This window comes from Phodopus roborovskii, unplaced genomic scaffold, assembly GCF_943737965.1.
Source record: "Phodopus roborovskii unplaced genomic scaffold, PHOROB, whole genome shotgun sequence".
Taxonomy (NCBI): Eukaryota; Metazoa; Chordata; class Mammalia; order Rodentia; family Cricetidae; genus Phodopus; species Phodopus roborovskii.
In genome coordinates, this window is record NW_026126517.1 from 35,560,079 (window position 1) to 35,585,643 (window position 25,565).

A 25,565-nucleotide genomic window follows, 5' to 3' on the forward strand; every position below is an offset into this window, starting at 1 on the left:
ACAGCACTGGGAAGCAAACTAATACAGCTGTCCTTATATTTACAAATACAAACAGAAATGGAATGATGCCAAACAAGTTGCTTTGCAAACTTTTATATAACATATGGCTTGAAGAGGTGCCAGCATCTGCATTAAAAAATTTTCAGCAGGGCGTTGGTAGCACACGCTTTTAATGCCAGCACTCTCGAGGCAGAAGCAGGCGGATCTCTGCGAGTTTGAGGCCAGACTGGTCTGCAGAGCAAGTTCCAAGACAGGCTCCAAAAAATACAGAGAAACCCAGTCTCAAAAAATCAAAACAAACAAACAAGCAAACAAATAAATTTCAATATTCCCAATTGCTACAACATATTTCCAAGCATAAAAATATCAAAATATAATCACCTTTATTATTCCTTACAGTGATGTTTTTGTTAACTCATAGTATTACAAGCAATACTTCTTTTAACTTTCCCATACATGTATTTTTTATGTACATATGTAAATATTCCTGATGTACATTCCCAGAAAGAGAAGCTGAGTTAAAGGTTTACGCCTTTGGAAGTCTGAAAAATGATACAGGCTAGTCTTCTGAAAGGCTACTTGAGTATGAGTTTTAGAAAGTATGCTAAAGGTATTTCTGGGAACTCTTTGTTTTTTTTTTAAAAGACAGGTTTTCTCTCTGTTGCTATGGCTGTCCTGGAACTCACTCTGTAGATGGGACTGGCCTTGAACTCAGAGATCCATCTGCATCTGCCTCTATGCACCACCATACTCAGCTTATTCCCAAATAATAAACAGGACAGCACAAACTCTTCTTTGTATTAAACAGAAAAGTATTTTAAGTAAATGAAAATGTATTAAGAAATAAGGTGGATAAGAAGAAAGTAAATTCACTGGAAGAAATTCTGGAATGCCAAGTACTTCAAAAGCGGCAGAATGACAAATCAATAGGTCTTGAACTGTCAGTACATTTGGAAGCAGGGATGACATGGATAAGGGGAAGTACATAAAATTTGTAAAAGGAGCTATAAGACCTCAAAATCCTCCAGATTATTTATACTCAGGAAATCAGATGAGATTTAGGCTTAGAGGTGACAGGAGAATTAAGATCGGAAGATAACACCTAAATCACACCAAGTTTAACACCACCAAACACCAAGCACTGACAGATATTGTGTATTCCTGATACAGAGGCACTGCAAGGTCACTTCTTATCTGTATTTCTTAAGGAAAAAAAATCACATCAGTGTAATCATAAGATAAACCCATTTAGAAAGACTATTACACAAAATATCTGACAAATATTTTGCTAACTTGTTGAAGATATGACAGATCAGAAGTCTACAGAACTGTCAAATTGAAAGAGATAAACAGTACATTATTATAAAATAGGTTTTTTTTTTTTTTTGGTACACTGTGAAGGTATGTTGCTCTCATTGATATGTTGCTTTCATTGGTTTAATAAAAAACTAATGGCCAATAGCTAAGCAGAGAGAGGTTAGGTGGGAATTGCGGACAAGAAAAAAGAACACAGGAAAGAAGAACGGCAGGGTCACCACTCAGACATAGAACAGGATGTGTAGAAAATGGGGTAACAAGCCATGACCCACGTGGCAGCACATGAATAAATATGGGTTAACTTAAGTTGTAAGAGGTGGTTAGTAATAAGCATAAGCTATTGGCCAAGTATTTATAGTTAATAATAATTCATTGTGTGGTTACTTGGGAACTGAATGGTTAGATAGAAACTTCCACCTACAAAACATATTCAAGGGGAATGAATTTCCTACAACTCTCCTGAGCTTCTTTCCTGCATGTTTTTCTCCAGTAACCTGTTCTATAAAGTCTAACTATGTTTCTAAACCCAACCCTTCCATCTAGCTCTCTTGACTTTGCTAGGTCCCATAGGAAAGGGTGCCCTTACCCACCTTAGGCATCAAAAAGTACTTCAGGCAAATAGATAGGACTCACTTCACTAGTTTCCCTAATCTTAGTGGTCATGATCCTGGCATCCTTGCTGTTGTTTAAAATATTTCCTTTATATTCTTTGCCCAGTCTGCTGGTTGTTTACTAAAGTAAATCCAGTCATATGTGCTTTAAAAATACTGCATAATTTAATTTCTTTCAAATAATATAATAAAAGGTGCTGGATCATGGTACTAACCATAACATATAATTAAGTACAATGAACTCAAGAAGCATTGGCTTCCAGAATAGTTTGTACCTTCCAAGAAAAGGTGAGAGAAAAAAATATATTCTAGACTGTCAAACTTTAATTATCTAACATTTTGCTTGATAAATGATGTTACTAATTTATTGATGATAGTCTTTGATTTTATCCTCACAAAAAAAGAGAATAATTACAAATCAAAAGGAGACACATATACATGGGGGTGGGAGGTGTTGATCTGTGGTTATGGCAGCACATGCCTATGATCACTTGGGAAGTGATACAGGAGGAACATGGGCTCCAAACTAGCCTGGGCACCTACACAGTGAGACCCTGCCTCAAAACAAAACAAAGTCACCTAAGTTGAGGACAAAGATCAAACTGTAAATTGTAGAGCAGTTGCTAAGCATGTTGGGGACCCTTCTTTTTGTTGTGAGAAAAATACCTGTCAAAAGCAACTACAGGAGAAAGGATTTATTTGGGCTCATACATGACATCACGGCAGGGAACTGTGGCAGTAAGACCAATTCTAGCTGTGTCAACAGGAGAATGAGCACATTATGCTTCAGTCAGGAAGCAAAGAGATGAATGCACTGTCTTAACAATGACATGCTCTTATAAAGCAGTTCAGGCTGGTTTCTATGGTTGCAAGAAACATTTTTAATCATATCCAGGTTCTTCGAAATGAGTGTAGGAATGGTTTGGCTAAAGAGCACCACTACTTTAAGATAGAGCCATCCTGTTGGTAAATATGGCACCATATCCTAACAAAAAATTTAAAAGCTACCCTACCATTTCGGATTATATTTATTAGGCAATGTCTTCACAATACCAGCAGGGAGAGATAAGCTATTTTTATAAGTGCCACTGGGAAAACAATCAAATTGCTACAGATGCCATTCTAAAATTACTGATAGAACAGTTAATTTCCCCTATAACAAACAACTGAAAGGAAGCAATTAAAAAAAAGAAACAAACAAAAACCCAAAAAACTTTTGAGAAGCACAAAACTAGAATCCAGTAAAACAACTACTACTCCAATAGGTGAAAGATATTCAGAAGAAGCATTCACATTCAATCAGGAAGTCAACTGTACTAGGCTACTAGTCAAAGCATTCTAAAATAAAAACAATAATGAAAGGAGAGAAGAACCACATATCATTTGCTCCTTAGAGTAATCTGTCACATAAAGGAGCCACTGAGAGGTATGTGGTTGTTACAATTACTTCAAACTGCATGCAGTACTCCCAATAGTAACTCTCAGTGTATTCAACAAGTTTCACAGTTTAGTAGTAAGATGCATAAAAATAACATTTTTAAAAATAAAATTCATTACTACTCCCAAATTTTAAATATGATAATGAGGCAAAGAAAATTAAAGCAAAGGAATAATGCTTTAATGTGTAATGATGATGACTGGGAATTAACATCTTCAGTGTCACAGTCTAATTTATAAACACCTGTCAGGGCAAGAATAATTTTTTTCAATAAAGCTCACATAAGGAAATTTTATTAATTCTAATATTCTGATTTCCAGTAGAAAAGAGTCATATTAATAAATTTCAAGGATCCTATGCTGAGAATAGGGCTTATTTGAAAGAGCATACACTTCTTTGTTATATATTCTTTGAAAGAAAGATACATCAAATTGTCTTGTGAAAAACTTAACATGAATTATAAAACTGAAAGATACATTATCTCATAAAATCAAAAAAGAAAAAGAGGTAAGTCATTTTTTCAAGGTTTGCATGACAGAAACAATGATAGATTTGACACCTACATTTAGCTCCAGAATCATTTCCCTGTTATAATCAGTATTATTAAACTTCTAGAAAGAGAGATAGTGAAATGTCCATAGTGCAAATGACTTCCAACGAGCCTTAAAATTTTCATGCATATTCAAATAACCTTATTGATGCCAGTCTAATAAGGAAGGCTTATCTAATTTTAAAACCATTTGCCATGTCTTCAACATTCATAAATGTTAATCCCTAAGGCAGGATTAAGACAGGTATGTTCAAGATCTTTTGTCATTTTTAAATAAAATCCATACAACTAATAACAAGTCAACAACTCTGATGTGGAAACTGATTTAAGAGAGTACATTTACAAATTAAGGGCAGAAATTATATTAAGTAAATGTACTGACTATCAATATTAATTAAAATGGTACCTGTTCAGCAGCAATGCCAGCAAAGCTCTGATATAAGTGATACAAACAGGAGACACAAATCCTTTTCTTACATATTAATAGAAAAGAACTGTGCACATCAAACGATCATGTCATGCATAATACAGAAAGGAGGTCAAATAAACATTCAATGACATTAGGTATTTCCTTGCTGCTGGAAGCCAGGAACCCTGCTAGCTAAAATGGCATTTAGAATCAGGCTTTGACAGACATACAGAATTTGATCCTGACAAAAAGGAGGCATCTTAACATAGCAAAACAATTTAAGTGATAATATGCAAGATGAATGAGGACATGAACTTAACCAAGTTTGGAGCAGAAGCTATATGTTCACAATATTATATAGTGTTTAAGTGCAACTATTCTACTGTAATTTAGTCATTCTAGATGCAATGGATATAATAAACGTGTAAGCCTGAACAAGTTTACTTAACAAATTTAAGCTTCAGTTCTGAAAGTACGTAAAGATAGGAACAGTAGTCACAGACACTGTTTAGTCATGGAGAGGGAGGGAGGAAAGAAAGAAGGAGAGAACTTGATTGGTGGAAACAAAAAAACAGAAAAAACCTGTATCCAAATTTGGTAGAGGTTGACTTTTCAAATGAACAGAAAAGAGAAAAACTGAAGATATTCCCTAAAGGATACAAGAAAACCAATGAGTAATTAGATGGAAACACCTAAGCCAGAGAACATGTCCTCCTTTTACTGATACAAGCCACAAGTTGCACTAGTTTTACAATCAAATCAAACCTTAAACCTCCTTCCCTCCAACCCATCTTTGGTTTTTGAGCCAGATCTCATTATACAACCAAGGATGCCTTCCAACTCACAATCATCCTGCCTTTGCCTCTCAAGTACTGGGATTACAGGCATGTCACCATATCTGGCTTACTTTTATTCTTCACTGATGTAAAACTGTAACTACCTCTTTAAAATATTAATAGTCAAAATTATTGTGATGATCTATCATGCAAAGAATGATATAAAAATGGGAAAGTAATGTATCTATAGAATTTTCAAGAAGACATAATCTTAAACATGTATGCACTCAACAAGAGTACCAAGGTTACAGGGCGCGGAACCTAATATAAGGAAAAATAGGCAAAACTCAATAATACATAAGAGAATTTGAGCATCCTTTTATTACTAATGTCCCTATACCCCAAAGTTCCTGCCACCTGTCCCTTTCTCAGAGTCTCCTGGACAAAGGCCCTCTAGACTGAGCTTCTCAGGGACACCCATGCCACCCCTTACCCCTCTTGGCATCAGTCTTTGGTCCTGCCCTGGGAGCTTGAGCATGGATGTCTGGGGATGTCTTGTACGATTCTTTCCCATAAACTTGATTTGGCCCTCAGTCATAATGTAAAACTCCATGCTGCCCCAAGAGCCAAGCTATTGAGCACTAAGCCATTTTGCACACTTCCACAGGTGGGTCTGGCTTATGCCCTCAGTACCTGGAGTGCTTGAGTGTTCCCAGGTTTAGCTGGCCTGATACCCTTCTCTGGGGAAGATGGTTACTCTACTAATGGAGAAGTAATCTACGACCTCGGGACACACTCTGATTATTATTACTGTTATATGTGTGCTCTTGCAGTGAATTGTTAGTTTAAACAAATGACTTATATAAACAATTGAAGGAAGTTAGAAAATAAAAAACACAGGGTGTTTCAGTATCAAGGAAGTCATCTGACTTTTTCCTGACATTAAAAATATTCATTTACAAAGGTGTGTCAGATGTTAATGACGCACCCACCTCACAGTGAGCCTCATAAAAAAGACAGTTTGCTCTTTCCATTTTAAACCAAAACATCGTGTCCCACATAAGATCTCAATACCCCAGAGGAAATAAGACAAAATATGTAAAAGGATTTCTGCTCATTATCCATTTTGATCAACAAAGAAAAATCAATTTTGCTTCAATGAGCTTAATGACAATTTTTTAAGATGTTACATCTGAGAGAACATTAGCATTTTTAAGATTCAGAAGACAAATTCTAGGAGTTTTTTTTTTTTTTAATCTCTTCATATTATTATAAAAAGCAAAAGAATTCAAGGAGTCCTATAGTAAGGTCTTTTACAAAACTACTTTGAATGTACTAAGATTTATGAGTATATGTGATGGGAGATGTCATTTTGTAAATATGTTTCTCATACTGGTTAATGAATAAAGCACTGTTGGCCAATAGGAAAGCAAGATAGGTGGGACTAGGAGACAAGGAGGATTCAAGAAAGTAGTAGGGAGGAGTCAACATGGAGAGACTGGGTTGAGCAGATGCCAGCCCCACTCCTTGGTAAGATGAGACCACGTGGAAATGGATGAATAGAAATGGCTTAATAATTAAGACAGAGCTAGCCGATAAGAAACAAGTTAACTGGCCAACAGCAGCATTATATCAAATACAGAGTATCTGTGTGTTATTTGGGGCTGGCGCCGCAGTGGGTCCAGGCTGCTGGAAAAACTACTCTTACATATGTGCTGGAGAAACCAAAAGTTGGGGGGGGGGAATCACCATCAAGCCAAAACCCATATAAAAAAGTGTTCATATTTTCTTTCCCATTGGAGTACACAATACTCAAATACACTCTGCATAAAGGGACTCAAACAATAATGCTGGTACCAAAAAGTTGGCTTTTTAAAAATGCAAACACCTAACGCATTAGGACAACATTACAATACTTATGAGGCAACAATAGCACTGAATGTGATGATATTACAGATTTTTCTCAAATGCATTTCAAATTATACACTTGTATCAATTGAGAGGGAAATAGTCTCAATGCCAACACTCTTAAATCTATAACGAAAAAACACAACAATCCAGAATTGACACTGTGTGAGATCAAATCTGCAAGCATCCAGATTGTCAGTAATGTGTTTCAGACCCAAATGACATTCTGCCATTATACATTACTGTACAATTTAGCATCTTCTTCTTCTTCTTCTTTTTTTTTTTTTAAACCAGACAGGGTTTCTCTGTATTGCTTTAGAGCCTGTCCTGGAACTCACTCTGTAGCCCTGGCTGGTGCCAAACTCACAGAGATCTGCCTGCCTCTACCTCCCCAGTATTGGGATTAAAGTCGTGCACCACCAACACCTGGCTAATGTAGCATCTTTTAAATATAGATTCCAATTAAATTATAGTCAGACATACATACTACCTTCTAGTATCTTTGTACTATAAAACATTCCTTCTTTACAACAAAATAATAGAATCAAATTCAAATTTAAGTTTGCACTCTGAAATTTTTCAAGTGTACTTTTGAGTTAGGAAACTACTGAATACCAAAAATTATCACTGAGGGTAATAAGTTGCTAGCTGGGTTTCATAAGTTCTAGCCTTAAAATCAATGAGTGATGATGAGAAAAGATAAAATTCATGTTCAACATTAGATAAACTATTTATACTTTAAATATGTGTCAACCTCATTGAAGTTATCTAAAACAAAGATGCATTATATTATAGCTCAAACACAATGACAAAGAATTTTCCTAACCCCATAAGACTAAGGATTATAATCTTAGATTTATATAACCCCTCTCCTTTACACTAATAAATAAATTATAGATCTGGTCCTAGCTTCTTTTGTAGGAGCATATATTCAACATTTAACAAATAATTACTGGCCAGACAGTGGTGGTGGAGGCCTTTAATCCCAGCAATTGGGAAGGCTGATCTCTGTGAGTCCAAGAACAGCCTGGTATACAAGAGCTAGTTCCAGGACATGCTCCAAAGCTACAGAGAAACCCTGTCTCAAAAAACAAAAACAAAACAACAACAACAAAATAAAAATGATGACCATGTAAAAGTATTTAAGGGACATAAGGAAATGTTCTTGCTAACACTTATTTGGGAGCTTAAAATACCAAATGTAATTGGTACAGTACTATTACCAGTACACCTCTTATACATGGTCTTTTAGGGTTACCTCTGCATGTACCTAAAATCTGCTGAGGTCTTCCAACTGCTAGACAAACCCCAATGCTACTTATAAGTAGCTATTAAATAATCTGGTTAACATACAACTTCCTGAGATATTGACTTCTATATCAAATTTCTTTGAATTCTTATGAGCTGAGCTACCCACTATTCTCCCAATTCATGTTAAACCTTTCTACACTTTGATATAACTGAATCAACTCCTTTTTTCATCTTCATGTAACCTGATCAGTCTAGAATCCCACTTATCCTTCTGGGTTCAATTCAAATGCCAGTGTTTAAAAAAAAAAAAAAAAGCCTTCTTTATCTTACAAACCTGACAGAAATGATTTTTTCCTGTTTAGAAATAGAGTAAGACTTTGGCATTCAGCAGAGCTTACAATACATTATTTGACTCATAGAATAAAACTCTACCCTGGCATTATGAGAAACTTTCAGGTTTAATAAATGTTCAGTTATTGGGGTGACCATGCAAAAATACTGTATATACTCTGATATTTCTGAGTTATAGAAGATAGTTTTGGTAATTAAAACAAAAGTAAACTACAGTTATCTCAAGACTACTAGATGCTCAACCATCTTTCCAAAATGATATATAGCTGACCAACCTTGTCAATAAGAATAACTACAATACTGAATTTAAAATCTGACTTTTGAAACTAAATGGAAACACACACACACACTTACTTTTGTCTTAGAAACAGTAAAACTTGCTACTCCAGCATAATTCTGAAGCTGAATAAGGTATCTGTTCTGACTTTTATGCTAACTACTTATTTTAAGACAAATCAATTAGTTACATTTCTAAGCCTGTAAAACTAAATACTTAAATAAGATATATTCTAACTAGACTGATTTTTTTTTTTTAAAACATCACCTCCCTTAGTCCACATAGTAGGGTCTTTGCCAGATAGCTGAGAGTATCTATTTACATAGCACATGTACTTAGTAAAATCCTTAGTTTAACAAAGCTGCTTTGTTTTTGAAATGGGGTTTTACAATTTATCCCAGGCTGGACTTCAACACACTATGTAGCCCAACCTGGCTTAGGAGTTGCATCCTGACTTAGCCTCCCAAGTTCTGAGATCACATGAGTGAGTCACTGTACCTGGATCAAATTTGCTTTTAATATTTTAATAAATTATACTTTACTGTACCATGTGTATGATACAATTTGTTATTCAGGAAAAAATCAGGCCACAATGCCAAACATTTACAGACAGTTATCAAATATGCAATCTACATTTTTCCCTCATAGCATTGCTTCAAAAACATAAAAATTCTTAATCTAAAATTACCTTGAAGTAGAAACTATTACAAGTAGACAAGTAGAATTTCTACTAGTACAAGCTGGCTGCCTCCAAATTTGCAAAACAATTTTTTGCTATTTTCTGAATGCTTAGATTACAAGTGTGAACTATCACACCAAGTTGTTTGTTTTATTAATAATATAACTTAGATATTGTGTTAGCTAGTTTTATGTCAACAAACTAAAGTCATCAAAGAGGGAGCCTCAATTGAGAAAATGCCTCCTTAAGACTGGACAATAAGCAAGCCTGCATGGCATTGATGTGGGAGGGCCAGGACCATTTGTAGATGGGGCCATCTGTAGACTAGTAGTTCTGGGTTCTTCAAGAAAGCAGGCTGAGAAAGCCATGGGTAGCAAGCCAGTAAGGCAGCACTCTTTCATGGTCTCTCCATCAGCTCTAGTCTCCAGGTTTCTACTCTCATTGCTTTTGATAATGAACTGTTATATGGAACTGAGTGAATAAACCCTTTCTTCCCCAAGTTGCTTTTGGTCACAGCGTTTCATCATAGCAATAGCAACCCTATCAAAGACAGATATTTTCCATATATAGATCTCTTATTCTTTTTAGTATGTTTTAAAGCACTCACTTTTATTGGTTTTATTAACTTGGTTGTTTTCAGATTTATGCTAGTTTAAAATATGAACTTTTAAATATCTTGTAACGATAGCTTCAAAATAAATATTAACACATTGCTTAAAATATGCTAAATTCTTTTTTCTTAGATGACAGCCTATGTATCATAGGCTGGCCTTGAACTCACAATCCTCTTGTCTTTGTCTCCTAAATGCTGGAATTGTAAGATGGTATCATCACACCCAGGTAAATGATAAATTATTCCTCAGTTGAACTTTTAAAAAAGTATGCTATTAACAAGAACTCAAAAACATGCCTGTCTGATAGAATGAATGTTATAGCAAAAAGAAAGTAAGTAAAACATGTCCATTAAATAATGGGAAATGTAAAAATCACAGAAAAGTTTATATGTGGATGTGTGTATGTATGTATGTATACATAAAAGAACACATGCGCTCCTTCGAATCCTTCAAGTCTCCACTTGAACATCACCACTTCAACAAGGCCCTCTTTTTAATAATCATATTTAAAATAATTTCCATGAGCTGCCTACTGTGTGCTGAGGGAACCTGGGTTATTTGTGAGAATAGACAGTGACCCTAACTACTGAGCCATTTCTCCAATACCCAAACCCTCTTTTTTTTTTTTTTTTTTTTTTTTTTTTAAGACAAGGGCTCATACAGTAGGTCATGCTCTTCTGGAGCTCACTGTGTTCTGGCCAACCTTTAATTTATGGTGATCTTTGTGCCACAAGCTCCCAAGTGCTAGAATTACAGTTATGAGCCTCCATGCCCACCTCCCTAAAAATTCTTTGTATATAGATAGTAGCAGAGGTGTATGCATATATGTTCATTTTTGGAGGTTAAACTTCATTGTGGAGTGACTTCAATCACTATTTTTTGAGACAAGGTCTTTCAATAAACCTGGTGCTTGCTAATTCTGTCGGACTGGCTAGCTAGTAAGTTCCAGAGATGCCCTGTTTTGGCTTCTCCAGCTGAGAATAAAGGTACACAGCACCATACCTAGATTTTCATGTAGGTACTAGGGATATGAATTTAGGTCTTCATGCTTGCATGGCAAATACTTTACTGAATGAGCAATTTCCAGACCCTAAACACTTATTATTCTTTATCAGAGTACACTGGCTATTTTTCTTTTCACTATTTTTCTTTTCACATATTAATACACAAAGAAGTAACTTAGAGAAAGGAGAATTTGTTTTAGCTCAGTCTCATGGCAGAAAAAGCAGAGCAGCTGGGACTACTCTGGGCCTAGGTGATGTGAGTTCTTAGGATGTTTTTCTCACTTGTTAGGGTAGCTACAACTCTCTAGTGAAGTTGCTACATCCCTGCACCTATTACCCTTGCCCCATGTCCAAAAGTTCCACAACTTCCCAAAATAGAGACATTAGGTTATAAGACCAAGTGTTTAGACACATGTGCCTGTGGGGGGTTGATTTTACACTCAATCCACAATATAAATCATTCTTTTAATTTCCTTTAATAGCTACAAAAGCTTTCGTTACTTTGTTTATATTTTAGTTACTTGATGTCTCTTCAATAACAGACAAATGATCTATAAGGGCAGATAATAATGTCTGCTTACTGGCTATTTTACCCTCACTACTCAGCATAAACACACACTTCTGCAAAGTATATGGGATTTTACCACACATATTTACTGAATTACTACATAAGTGAAGTTTGTTAACAAGGGTTGATTCTAGAAAGAGACCAGGGAAGAGTTAACAATAAATTTACTTTTTTAATCAGTCAATTACACATTTTTATTTTTGACAATGAACATGTGTTAGGTCTTTTCAAAATAGTCCAAGTTTAGTTTTAAGTAGACATGTCATATGCCTTTCAATCTGGTCATAAAAGATTATTTTCCTAATTTAAATGATATATTAAGTAGTTTTTCTGAGTTTTGTTTAAGTTTTACTTAAAGGGTAGCTTCAAAGTTTGCTTCCTAAAGTCAGTCTTTTAACTTCATTTTCATCTAAGGGCTTTGTGGTTAAAGCAGGCAAAGACATTCATACTTAAAATTAAGTAAAAAAATAAAATCACATTTAACGTTAAACATATATTCCTAAAACAATTACATTTAGTGGAGGATTTTAAGTGGTTAAAAAAAAAAAAAAAAACTAACGATCACCTAATTTCTTCATTTTACAGAATTTCAGTGCCAGACTCAATCAGTAAGTCAGGAACAAAAAGCATTAGATATATCTGTAATTTTAGATAGGTACTAGACATAAGGTGAGCGTGGTGGTACCTCACTAATCAATCCTAGCACTCAAGAAGGTAAGACAAAAGGATTGCTGTGAAATCTGAGGCCAGCCTCGGCTACATTTCGACTTCCAGGCCTGTCTGGATTATAAATCAAGAGTCTCAAAACCATAAACAAGAAAGTTCCTAAATATAATCACAACTAAAAGTCAAATTATACCAGTTATCTGAAGTAAAATTTTTCCTAAAGTTATAATTACTAATACATAAGCAAAATAATAAATTAGAATTAACCCTTGATGAACACTTTTACAAGTAATGTTTTAGATATAAAATTTTCCACTAATGACTAATAATTTCTTGCTACTTAGCCAACTTTTAACTATGCCAAGCTATTCATCACTTTTTCCAGAACTTCTATCATTCAATAACCTCAGAACTATATGGAATTTTTGACAAGTGTTTCAGTCAAATAAAATGAAAAAAATAAAACAACCACTCATAATATTCAGTATATATCCTTATCTACCATGGCCATTATATTCTAGAAGTCATTTAATGTGTTGGTAAAGTGTGAACTTCCTTTACTACAAAGTTCATGTTACTTCCTTTTAATCAGCCCTTCTTCCCTCCTGCAACAATAACAACAAAAAAACCCTGCCAGACCTGCTGACAGGATATAATTTTTTAAAAGTGTATTTATATGTTTTTTACATTCCAGTCCTACAAGAAAAATTTGAAGCTATTTTAAAATTCAAACAACAGGAAGGACAATGAAGAGTTAACAATATTTTCTCTCAGTTTTTTTTTTTTTTAAGATGTAGTCTTTTTGTGTAGTCCCAGGCTGGCCTGAACTCATAATTTTCCTGCCTCTGTCTTCCAAATGCTAGGACTACCAGGCATGTAGCCCCTATACCATTCCACTTAGCTACACGAATTTTACTAACAATTAAGAAAATCTTTCAACAGACAACTATTAAAAACAGAACTAATTTGAAATGTCATAATACAAAAGTAATTCCATTTTGTGTTCAATTAAATAGTTTTAAAGAGTCTTTAAAACCAAGAGTTGCTCCTGCCAGACAATGGTAGTCTGCTATGAAATCCCAGCAGTTTGAAGGCTGAGAATGGTAGGCTTCCTGTTAACTTGACTTACACAGGCAGACAGCTTAAAAACAACAAAAAACCAACACTAACATCAAAAGAAATTAACAAGAGAGTGTTTCTGCTACTGCAAATGCATAAAATTTAAAGTTTAATATTAATATTTTAAATCATATATTTTATTTTTCTTAAAATTATTGCATTTTTCTTACTTGTGCTTATATGTACATGTGTATATGTGGACAGCACAGTACACAAATGAAGTTAGAGGATAACTTGAGGAGTTAGCTCTCTTCTTTCACCATATGGATTCTGGGACTGAACTCAGATTATCAGGCTTGGTGGGAGGTGCCTTTATCCACTGAGTGATCTTGGCAGCTCCATCTTACATTTTAAATGTTTTGATTAAGAAAATGTTGAAACAATGTTTCTCAAATTCTACCTCGCAATTCTGTGAGAAATTGTGTTTTCTGATGATGTGACATAAAATGTCTCATACTTGAACATAAAGAGCACTTCACTGGTTTTCTCCACTGTACTGTTCAGGCTGTGCCAGAAGGATGTACTAACAAGTATCTGCTGTTGGTTTCTACTTCTCCCCCTGACAGCTTTTACAGAGTCGCAGCACATTTCCTCCTAGATCTACCTTTCTGCTCCTACCCTTATGTTTTCATTCCTTTTCCTTCTCTTTTCCTTTACTCCAATTTTTCCCTTTAAAAGATCTTCAGTGAAATAGACATTCGTCAATGAGAAATAATTTAGAATCACAAACTACTAACATTTGTGATATAATCTGGTAGACAGCAATCATTTTCCATAAAGGGCAAGAGAATATCTTAGGTTTTACTGACTTTTGTCATTACAGTATGAAATGATCACAAACAAGACATAGATGTCAATAAATGTGTATGTTTATGTCCCAATGAAAAATGCAGGAAATGGATGTATCTAGCCTATGAGGCACACTTTACCAACCTTAATCTACTCCATTCATGAAAATTGTCTTTTAAAATATTAACGAGTCTGCTAAAAACAAGGAAAAAACCTACACAAACAAGGATACAAGGTGTGAGGATTTGGGAATTGCTATAGATATCACTCCTAGGGGTCACAATGTTACTAAATACAAAGATAAAAAGGCACAAAGTAGGCTAATTTTCATCATCCCTCTTTCACGCTGTTCAAGCCTCTGCCTAAATTCTGCCAAGTTAAAGAATATCATTGGGGCCTGCCAGAATCTTCTCTACTTTATGTAACACAATATCACTGTCCTCTAAAAGGACTAGTGGTAAATGCTGACCTTCCTTCCAAACACTTATATGCTCTTCCCTGCGTTCCTTCAAAGTGATGATCTCTTTTTTTCACTAATGGTTATTGCATGTTATATATATTTTTATATACATATCTATTCCTAAATATAGCATATTGAGCCCATACAATGTACTTGTATGTGTATTTTCCAGGCTGACCATTTGGTAATGGACAACCAATTGGCGTACTCTTCCCATGCAAAGAACACCTTTCCTGTTCCCGGCTTTACTCAAAGTTGCCTATAGCTCTTTGCATAGGGTTGAGACCCATCTAGTTAGGCATGTTCATTGGTGTCATGCTTATTCATTCCATGTTTGGGCAGTCGTATTGGTTGAGACTTTTTGGGTGTACCTTCTGACGCTACTAGGAGACACTATCTCACAGGAAACTCCCTGGTCCTCTGGCTCTTACAGTCTTTCCACTTCTTGTTACTACACTTTTGCTTGAGCATTAGGTATAGGATTGTTTTGAAGATTTATCTATTGGGACTGTTTTATTTTATTTTTTTAATTTCACAATTTTCTTATGTGTGGTAATATTTTGTTTACGATCTAATAAAGCTTGCTTGAAGATCAGAGTGGAAAGCTAGCCACACTAGCTAGAAACAGACCAGTCAGTGGTGACACACATCTTTAACCCAGCATTCGGGAGATAGGCATATGGATCTCTGTGAATTCAAGGGTACCCTGGGCTACATGAGAGTGAATCAGTCTAAAAGAAAAACAGAGCTTACACCTTAGATCCCAGGGAGGTAGAGACAGGAGTAATATGGCTGAGCAGAGAGAGAAATACAAGGCAGGAGGAGACAGGAAATCAGGCAGTCTAGGCAGTATAAGGAGATGCAATCAGAGGACACGACCACCCTTTCAGTCTGAACATTGGTAGAAGTGAGAACTCTCTAGTGGCTGGCTGCTTTGCTTCTCTGGTCTTCAGCTTTAACCCCAATATCTGTTTCTGGGTTGTTATTATTCATGCTATACTTATGTTTGGCCTTCAGTGTTTAACCATGATGCATACAGGTACATTTTCTTTCACTGTCATCACCACTGTTGTTATTATCACTTTGGAGTTAAGCTTATATGGGGTTATCTGAGCTTTTTGGATCTGTGGTTTTATTCTTTCCCTGACAACATATTACTTACTGGTTGCTCAACCCAATCTTAGTTGCTCCAAGTTGTGGTGCTTGGGGATGAAGGTGCTATTAACACTTGAGTGCACATTTTATATGGATGTTATTTTTCAACTTAAGTAAACACCAAGGAATACGATTATTAGACCATGTTAAAAATGGTATCTTTTGGTTTTCAGTTGTTTTGGTTCATTTTGTAGTCTTTAAAACCATATCTGAGTAGTTTTTAAAAGAAAACTGTAAGAAAAAGCAAGTGGGTAATATACTTTTTAGTAAGTATATAAACTTATTATAAAGTTTATATAAAGAAATAAACTGGCGTTGGTGGTGCACGCCTTTAGTCCCAGCATTCAGGAGGCAGGCGCAGAGGCAGGCGGATCTCTGTGAGTTTGAGACCAGCCTGATCTACACAGTGAGTTCCAGGACAGGCTCCAAAGCAACACAGAGAAACCCTGTCTTAAAAACAACCAACCAAACAAACCAAACCAAACCAAAACAACAACAACAAAGAAATAAAAAGTTATTGAATCTGGTTCTGTTGAATGTTATATCTTTCAACAGTGAATAGGGTTTTTTTTTTTCCTCTGCTTTTGTTTGGGGGGGTCTATTAATTTTTCACTGAGTGATGAACAAAGCACACAGAGCTATGTTAAGAGTTAAGTAGCATGTATACCTAGGCACTGGATATGCTTACCTTTTAGTCAAACTACTAGAGTGGAGTTTAGACAACACAGTCAGGAATTGAGTTTGGTATAGATTCAGTTGTTACAGTCACTTGCAGTATACCACAGACTTCAACATGCTCTATCGATAAGACTACCACTGTTGTGTGTTCAGAGACAGAAGGCTTCCCCCAACTATTCTTTCCTTTCAGCTTTGAAATAGTTCTGGACACTATTAAAAAAGGAATTTCCCATCACGCTCATGATCTTTGTCAGAAGAAAAGCTTTCTGCCTTGATGCTGGGTTCGTGGCTAAAGTAGATGCAATTCTCTATTGTCCTTGTCCTGCTTCAACTTTAGATAGGCTCTGTGACACTTTCTTTGGCAAGCTAAAATCTACTTTGTACTATGTTGATCTTAGGTGGGCATGTTCTTAAATGTCACTCTCTTCATTGATAGAAAAAGGCTTCTTGGTATTAGTGCCTTCTAGAGCCTAAGATGATATTCTGACCCTCTTTCAAGGTATAGCTTTCTTTTCTATCCTTCCTCTCAGCAATAATGAATTTTCCCCTGAGTTCTGAGTTTCTCCCAAGGGCAGAGGATGTAGTTTAGTAGTAGAGCAATTACCTAGCATAGCCCTTATGTTCAATCCTTAGTGGCCTGCATATCTACCCATCCCCAGGCCCTGGATGTGTGGTGTGATCTGTGTGTGTGTGTGTGTGTGTGTGCGTGTGTGTGTCTGAGAGTTTCTCTTCACAGAAGAAATTTTGGTCTCTAAACTTTCTCCAGAAACATCTGAAATAAATAGGTTTTCTGTTCTTCTTTGATGGGTTTGAGACTTACAGAAGGATCCTAGGAAATATGGGAGGTTTGTGTCTACCTCCCAACAGGACAGAACATCCTCTTCATTTCTAGACCTGAGAGACAACTTTGACCTCCTATTCTTAATTTCTTCTCAACTGGGAATACTATATGGAAAGCCAGGAAAATTTATCTGAAAGCAAACAAGAGATCCCCTGGTGTATGGGTCCTCCATATCTTCCAAACTAGTGCATACTTGGCCTTAAAGAATTAGCTAAAATTGAAAGCCCTCACCCCCCCACCCCACCCCTGCAATTTCTGGCAGTCATGTCAATCTCTTGTGATAAGCTGAAAATAAAACAATTAACCTAACCCAAACATAGGCTGTGGGGCAGGGAAAGTTGCTCTACTTGGCTGCTTTACTAGCTCAGCTTTCAGATGGGTTAGAAAGTGTTGATTCTTCGGTATCAGGCTCTCATTCAGTGAGAAGAGCTGGCTCTTTGTCTTCACTCAAGCCCTCTTGTTGAGGCAGGCTCTTGCTATATAATTCTACTACCTCGGCCTCTCCAATACATGCACTACCACACCCAACTTGGATAATTCTACTTTGACTTGCCTTCCTTTTCAATTTTTGCAGTTTGATTAACATTCTTTCAGCCACCAGATAAAATCTTGGGAATATCTGTGATTTTTTTCCAATCTGCTGACAATGTCTGAATGAGATAGATCACTAATGTCCCTCCGTCAGAGTCATTTTTTTCTATTTGTCTACTAAGTGTAATTATTATCTCACAATGGTCTTTCTAACCAGTTTGTACTCTGCCATCCATTTGAGTGTCTTAGTGCCGCTTCATTGCTTTGACTTTTAATCATGGTTATTATCTCTTCTATGCTGTTTTATTTGTACCATAAAACATGAAAGCAGCTCCACTAAGATTGCATAAATCTTACATTCTTTACTGTACTATAAATACCACAGGGACAGCAATCAAGTATTGTATATTGTTATATTGCTTCTTTTAGCTTTCCTAAATAAATATGTTTTAAAAATCAAGACATTAAGAGACTGGCAAAATGGCTCAGCAGCAAAAAGCACTTACAGCTCTTGAGGAGGTCCTGAGTTCAGCTCCCAGCACCCATGATGGATGGCTCACAATCCCCTGTAAGTCCAGCTCAAGAGATCCAATGCCTTTGGATTCTGTGAGCACCTGCATATACTCACATACAGACATATACACATGACTTAAAAATAAAACAATTAATATTTAGATGAAAACATTAAAACCCAGGAATTGTGGCAAATGTCTCCTATAGTTCTGATCTTGAGAGACTGAAGAGCATCACTTAATTTGAGACCTGGGCAACACAGTAAGACATATACACACCCACCCCCAACCTCAAAATTAAGCTAGCAGGGGCTGGAGATGCAAAGCTTAGTAGTTAACATGGCTTACTATTCTTGCAGAGGACCAGGTTTTGTTCCTAAAACCATATCAAGCAGCTCACAACCACCTATAACTCTGGTTCCAGGAGATTTTGAGCCTACCTTCCAAGAGACCATGGTGTACATACAAACAAGCTTGCGTGCACACGCGCACACGCACACACACACGCACACACAATTTTTAAAAAAAATAAAATGGCAAAAATAGGAAAGAAACTTAATAAACTTTCTAATAGTCTATGACTTGTCAATGCTATATCAGTATGATTACAAAAAATAAAAATAAAAAAAAAAAAAAAAAAAGCACATTCAGAGGAAAGATCCATTAGGATGCTCCTAACAGAATCATCCATTTACACTGGTACGTAAGATTTATAGTAGTAATCACAAACATAAATATACTGAAGCTCCAATGCTTAGGTAGATATGAATAACCTAATTATCTCTAAAGTTTACTATGAAAGTCATTGCCATTATACTTCAATAAAACAAAACAAAACAAAAAACCCAAACCAACAATATCTCATTCAGCTGGGGCCCAATGTGTCAATTTTTTATTTTACAAACATAAAAAGTTGCTGAAGTCAATTCCAATGAATGAGAGAAATGTATAATCAGAGAAACAAGGTGAAAAGGCTGTTCAATTATTTTATACCTTTTATAACATTATTTTCAAGTATATTTTAAAATAGCATCTAAAAATCCCATATGCTATTTGAATGAAAAGTCAGTGTAGGTGCCATCTTTGTCAGTTAGGTTCCCTGGTCAAGCTACAGCTAATCAGAGGAACCTGTTAGAATTATACTAGTATGTGACTGTATTTGAAAGAGCTACCTTTCTCATGTATAAACAAAAACAAAAACAAAAAACAAAAAACAAACGAACAAAAACCGCTCAAAATGCAAGGGATAAAAAGAGAAAGCTTTAGTTGCTAAAATACATCCAATGATCCACCCTCACCAATTTAAGACAGAACTGCTATACAACAGCAATTTAGTATAAGAACATAACCAGATAAAAAGGTTCATAAGATCAAAACAAAAACAACAATAACAACAAAAAGAGGACAACTTAAATGCAACCAAACGGAATAAATTATATAAAACTACATACATATTCTATTCAATAACAAGCAATGTTCTTAATTTGTTAGCACAGAAAGATGTCCAATGGAATGATGTTGCAAGGAAACAGGTTAAGAAGTGACATACATATCTCCGTGTGCTATTATGCAACACTCCTAAGTGGTAGGATTTAGAATTAGTGCTTTCTAGTTCCAAATTCAAGTTTTACTTCCTGCTTGACAAAAATTATAGTTTTCCCTTTTCTCAGCTGACATACATGTTACACATTATCAGTACAGACATGGAGACACCAATTGCAGAAGAAAAGGACTTCTTGTTAGCTCCCATGTGCAGATTCTGATAGCCAACATCTTTCCTCAACACACAACCTCTTGATGTTTTTGCAGAAAATGCCTCTGGTGAGACATCAAATTTGACCTACTCTCCACAGACCCTAAAAAGTAAACTCGAAGTTTCAACAGCAAAGCACTACATCTACTTTGCTGTCACCTAGTAAACCAGAGCCACATTCTCTCCAATAATGCCCTGATTTCAGCCTGAGGTGAAGGTCTTTTTCTACTGACCCTATCTATTGCTGCTTGCTATACACTCCAATGCTATTCATAAGAAGTCTTTTCTTACTACCTAAATCATTGTTACTCTCTAGAATAACTCTTTTATATTAAGCTTTCCCTGCTCAAATTATAGTGGTTTTCCCTCTTATACCCTTTTCTATTTTTCAATGTTGACTGAATTTATTTTATATAATAAACACGTATTTTTTTAATTAAGAAGTTCTTATATGGCAGAAATACAGTTGTGAGATAAACACAAGTAGGTTCTGATAAACACTTGTGTAGGACTTTCAGTTTTTCTCTTCCTTAATATCAACTATTTTTAACATTATCTGCAAATGTATTTCTAAGTAATTTTATTTTTTAAATACTGTTTGTTTTGTTTTTTCAAGACTTTCTTTAGCCTTGGCTGTCCTGAAACTCACTCTGTAGACCAAGTTGGCCTCAAATGTAGAGATCTGCCTGCCTCTTCCTCCAAGTGTTGGTATTAAAGGTGTGATTAATTTTTCTTTTTTAATGTGTGTGTATGAGTGTGTAATCTGAATCTATGCATGTGTAGCACATGTGGTACTCAAGGAGACCAGAAGAGGGAATCAAATCTCCTGGAATGTGAGTTACAGATGGTTGTGAGGCACAATTTGGGTGCTGGGAATCAAACCCGAGTCTTCTCAGAGCTGCCAGTTAAGTGCTCTTACCTCCTAAAGTCCCTGCAGTAATTTAAGTGATAGAAATGACTTAAAAACTGCTGCTCTTTTTCTTGAAGTTGTGTCACTTGCTGGCCTTTACCAAGCAGGCTAGTAAACACAAGGCACCCTGGAGTAACAACAGTGCCTCCAATAAATATAAGCTCACTGCTACTCCCCTCTTACCATGCTCAAGGATTATCAGCTGGGCTCCAGCTTGTGTATTTCCAACATCATTCTCAGCAATGCACTGATAAAACCCTTCATCTGATTTCACCAGACCCAAAACTTGAAGATTATGTTCCTTCTAAGGAAAAAAAGCATACATAAAATTTAACGACTTAATTATGAACATGAGTTTAAAATACCAAGGATATGTTTTCAAGGAGCTGGAAGAAATATTAGTATGAACATTGCTTTAAAAACATGTTTTTAAATGATACTGATAAAATAAAAATACTAATTTAACCACACTAGATTGGTATTTTAATATTAAATACTCACAAACTATTTAACCACACTAGATTGGTATTTTAATATTAAATACTCACAAACTTTTTGTTAACATGAGATTATTCGTTTCAGAAACAGAAAGTATATCCCCACAAAAAATGAACTACCTATATGACAAATTTGTAAAATGGTAATCTTTAAACATATTTCTGAGATTTTTAAATATTATGTAAAGACCTTAAGGTATGCCATTAATATTTATTACTAAAACCTAAATAATCCCATTAGTAGGATATTATATAGTGGTAATAGTAATAAGTAATAATATCTACCATATACCTAATACACATACAGGCCAATTATAACAAAGAATTATTAAATACATTAATGTCTAGTTTTCCCACACTGGGATCTAGGAGAGTAACTGATTAGATTAGGCTAGCTCTCCAATAAACCTCCAGAATTCACTTGTCTCCATCTCCACAGTGTTGGCATTTCAACACAAAACTTATGTGGGTTTCTCCTAGTGACTGTATTCAGACCTTCATGCTTACATGGAAGTACTTTCTAGACTGAGATAGCAATGCAGCTCCAGATTTAACTTTTTGCATTTACAGTTTTGAGACAGTCTCTAGGAGTAAGCTAGTATGGCCTCAAGCTCATTATCTTCCTGTTGTTACCTCCTGAGGACTGGTATTACAGGAAAGTTATCACTATGTCTTGCTTGTAGCGATTTCAAAAATTCTTTTAACTAATACATGCAAATTAAATTGAATGGCACTATATGATGGCGCACTCACTTTCTAAAAGGGTTTTTGTTATTGCAACTGTTAGCAAGGGATATTTCTTACTTTGAAGAGTATGTGCACCGATTTTTTTTTATATATAGTATATTATATAATTAATTGATGTTTTTCAAAATTATCATCTTTCCATACTTCCAGAGAGACCTGGATGCGGTGGTGTATGCCTTTAACCTCAGCACCCAGGAAGCAGAAACAGGCAGATCTCTTTGAGTTACAGACCAGTCTGGTCTACATAGTGAGTTTCAGGACAGCCAGAGATACAGTGAGACCCTGGGGGCGGGGGGCAGAGAAGGAAAGAGGGGAAGGAAAGGAGAGAGGGAGGAGAGACCTGCTCCTTGAAAATATCTATGAAGGCAATAAAGAACATACAGTATGCACACACTGTATTTCTCAGGAAATCCAGATAGCTACATTTAAGAATACTAAATGTATTCTGTGGTGGGCTCTAAGCCTAGTCCAGCCACTGATTTGCTAAGTGGTCTCACCTAAACTACCAAAATACTTTGAGCTCAGCTTTCTCTACAGTCAAAAAATAAATTATGTTCTATGATTTTCTCTATAATTTTTACTTCATTGTTTGCAGCAATTTTAATTGGTATATACAGTATATCTTTTAGTGATTGTATTTAAAGACACTTAAAAGTTTCAGAAATACATGTACTTCATTGAAAAAATACTTACTACAATTTTAAAGTAATCACTTGGAATAACCACATCCCCATTCTTGACCCACTTCACAGTTGGAGTTGGCTTCCCAATGACTTCACATTCAAATACAATATCCATGGATTCGTGAGCATATATGTTAGCAGGTTGTTTCAAGAATTCAGGTGGAGCTTCAAAATATAAAGGAAATTAAAATAAAAATAGGTAGCTATTCATATCAATAAAATTTTAGATTATAGAATTCATGGTATTTGCATATTTTTGTAAAATCATATTAACTATATATTAAAATGTTAGCACAATGATTTTACAAATTAACTGCCTGATGGAAAACTATTCAACTGTAAAAAAAAATATTTTTATAAGTCACAGGTAAATGGACATACATGAGTTAGGTAACCCAGACCCAGAAAGACAAAAATATCACATGTTCTCTTTCATGGATGCTAGATTTGAATCATGAGCTATTAGACATGTTTAAATTAGAATGCCCACAGAAATCAGAAAAGTAGTGAGGAATTATAGGAGAGAAGGGGTCTATTACACAGGTGATATGGAAAAGGGGGGAAAATAGAACAACTACAATTTAATAGTGTAGGAATGGGAGGCAAAGGTAGAGAGAGTATTGGAAGGGATAGCTGATGTTAAAGACCTCTTAAAAAGACAGATGGAAACCTATTACTGTAGAAGTTTCATAATACATATATACATCTATATATAGAAAAGGAGTTTGAAAGGTGTTACCTATATGGGGGGGGGGCAATGCCCCTTCCATACACCACAGTTAGCTCTTTTCTAGTTGTTGGTCAGTGGGAAGCACAAAACATTACAGGCTATTACAAATGTTCTTATTACTCTCCAGAAATTGATGGTAAACCTTATTTCTAAGACATAACATACTTGAGTCACAGGACATAGAGAAATTGGGCTAGTTCCCCATCTTGGAAGCTTTCTCTTTACTGGCTGCTTTCATAGAGAAGGTTATATGCATGTTACTGGGAGAGAAAAGTAATCAAGAGCTGTGAAATCTGTAAGCTACAATGATAACTGCCCCAGGAAAATATGCATATTTGTTCAAGAACAGCACAGATATTTTTGAAAGTAACCACTTCCTGGTTGAATCTAAAGCCTGCTCTGCAAACAAGATGGTATTCATGCCTGGTTCACGGCTGGCTAGCTCATAAGCCCTAGGAGACAATCTACTATTACTCTGCTAAATGAATATATTAAGAAACTGTTCCTTAAACACCTTTATATCTATAGACTACAATAGCTCTCAACTCTCATTTAAAAATTTTTTGTTTTGTGTGTGGTTTTTTTTTTTTTTTTTGGTCTTTTTTGCAACAGGTAGTGATCAATACAGGGGCCCACAACAAAGTCAACATGCAGAGCGTAATAGTTCTCAGCACTAAATGGAACATCTACATTGTAAACACATACACAGAGCTTAGGAATCACCTTGGAAGAAAGGGTGTATGAGAGGTAATCTTGATGGTCAACTATACTTGGAAACAACTAAAACTCTAGGAGCCTGGCCACTTTCTTGACTGGATCATTTGAAGTGGGAAGATCTATCCTAAATCTGGGCCACACCTTCTGGGGGCACATGAAAGTAGTTTTTGATTTTTGCCTGTTTATCCTCATTCTTGCAAGCAAGTTCATCTATTCTGTTGCTGAGGCATTCTATCTTTGGTATTAAAACTTATTTCTCTGGGATTCTACAGAGACTGACTATCAGTTCAGACATCCTGCCTTGTACACTAAACAACAACCAGGTCCTTGGCCTTTCCTTTGAGAGATAATCATTACTAGACTACTCAGAGCATATCCTGTAAACTATTCTAATAAAGCCCCTTTCAATACAATTCATTCTATCTGATCTTTTCCTTTACAAGTTCCTTACTAATACAGGGTTGAGATTGTATAGTGAACCTCTGAATGAAACAGTGTTTTCCAGACCTGACTTGGCCACTGCATACTTTTAACCATATGCCCCAGAACTGCACAAGATCAAGCCAGCCAAAATCCTAACATGAATGGGGGAGAGGCTCATGGAGTTCTATGAGAAGCAACTGTCAACTGATGGGAAAGAGAATTAATGCTCTTATGGGATGTGGTCCCAGAAAGACCACCTATGCTTCAGTAGATGGACCCACATTCATGAGCATACAGAGACAGCACCAAATGGGCTCAATGGACTTTTAAAAAGAGCAAATGATGTTAGGAGGAGAAGGAGTTGGAAGGGAGTGAATGAAGTGGATTTGATGAAAATACATTTTATGTGTACATGAGATTCTCAAAAAAATTTGTTAACAATACCCCAAAACCAATCAAATAAAAAATATTGCCTGGTAAAAATGTTGCAAAACATGTCAGCTGGGCGTTGGTGGCACATGCCTTTAGTCCCTGCACACGGGAGGCAGAGGCAGGCAGATCTCTGTGAGTTCGAGGCCAGCCTGGTCTACAGAGCTAGTTC

The 25,565-nt window shown here is 35.8% G+C and overlaps 1 protein-coding gene across 11 annotated transcripts in view; it reads right to left on the reverse strand.

Moving 5' to 3' along the window:
• Nucleotides 1–25,565, reverse strand: part of Neo1 (neogenin 1) — a 168,936-nt gene that overhangs the window by 65,666 nt on the left and 77,705 nt on the right. For all 11 annotated transcript variants that reach the window (XM_051197609.1, XM_051197607.1, XM_051197605.1 and 8 more), the window contains exons 6-7: nt 23,105–23,259; nt 21,351–21,471 (exon numbers count right to left, since the gene is read on the reverse strand). In XM_051197609.1, the coding sequence (XP_051053566.1) occupies nt 21,351–21,471; nt 23,105–23,259 (276 nt within the window). The remainder of the gene's footprint in view (nt 1–21,350; nt 21,472–23,104; nt 23,260–25,565) is intronic.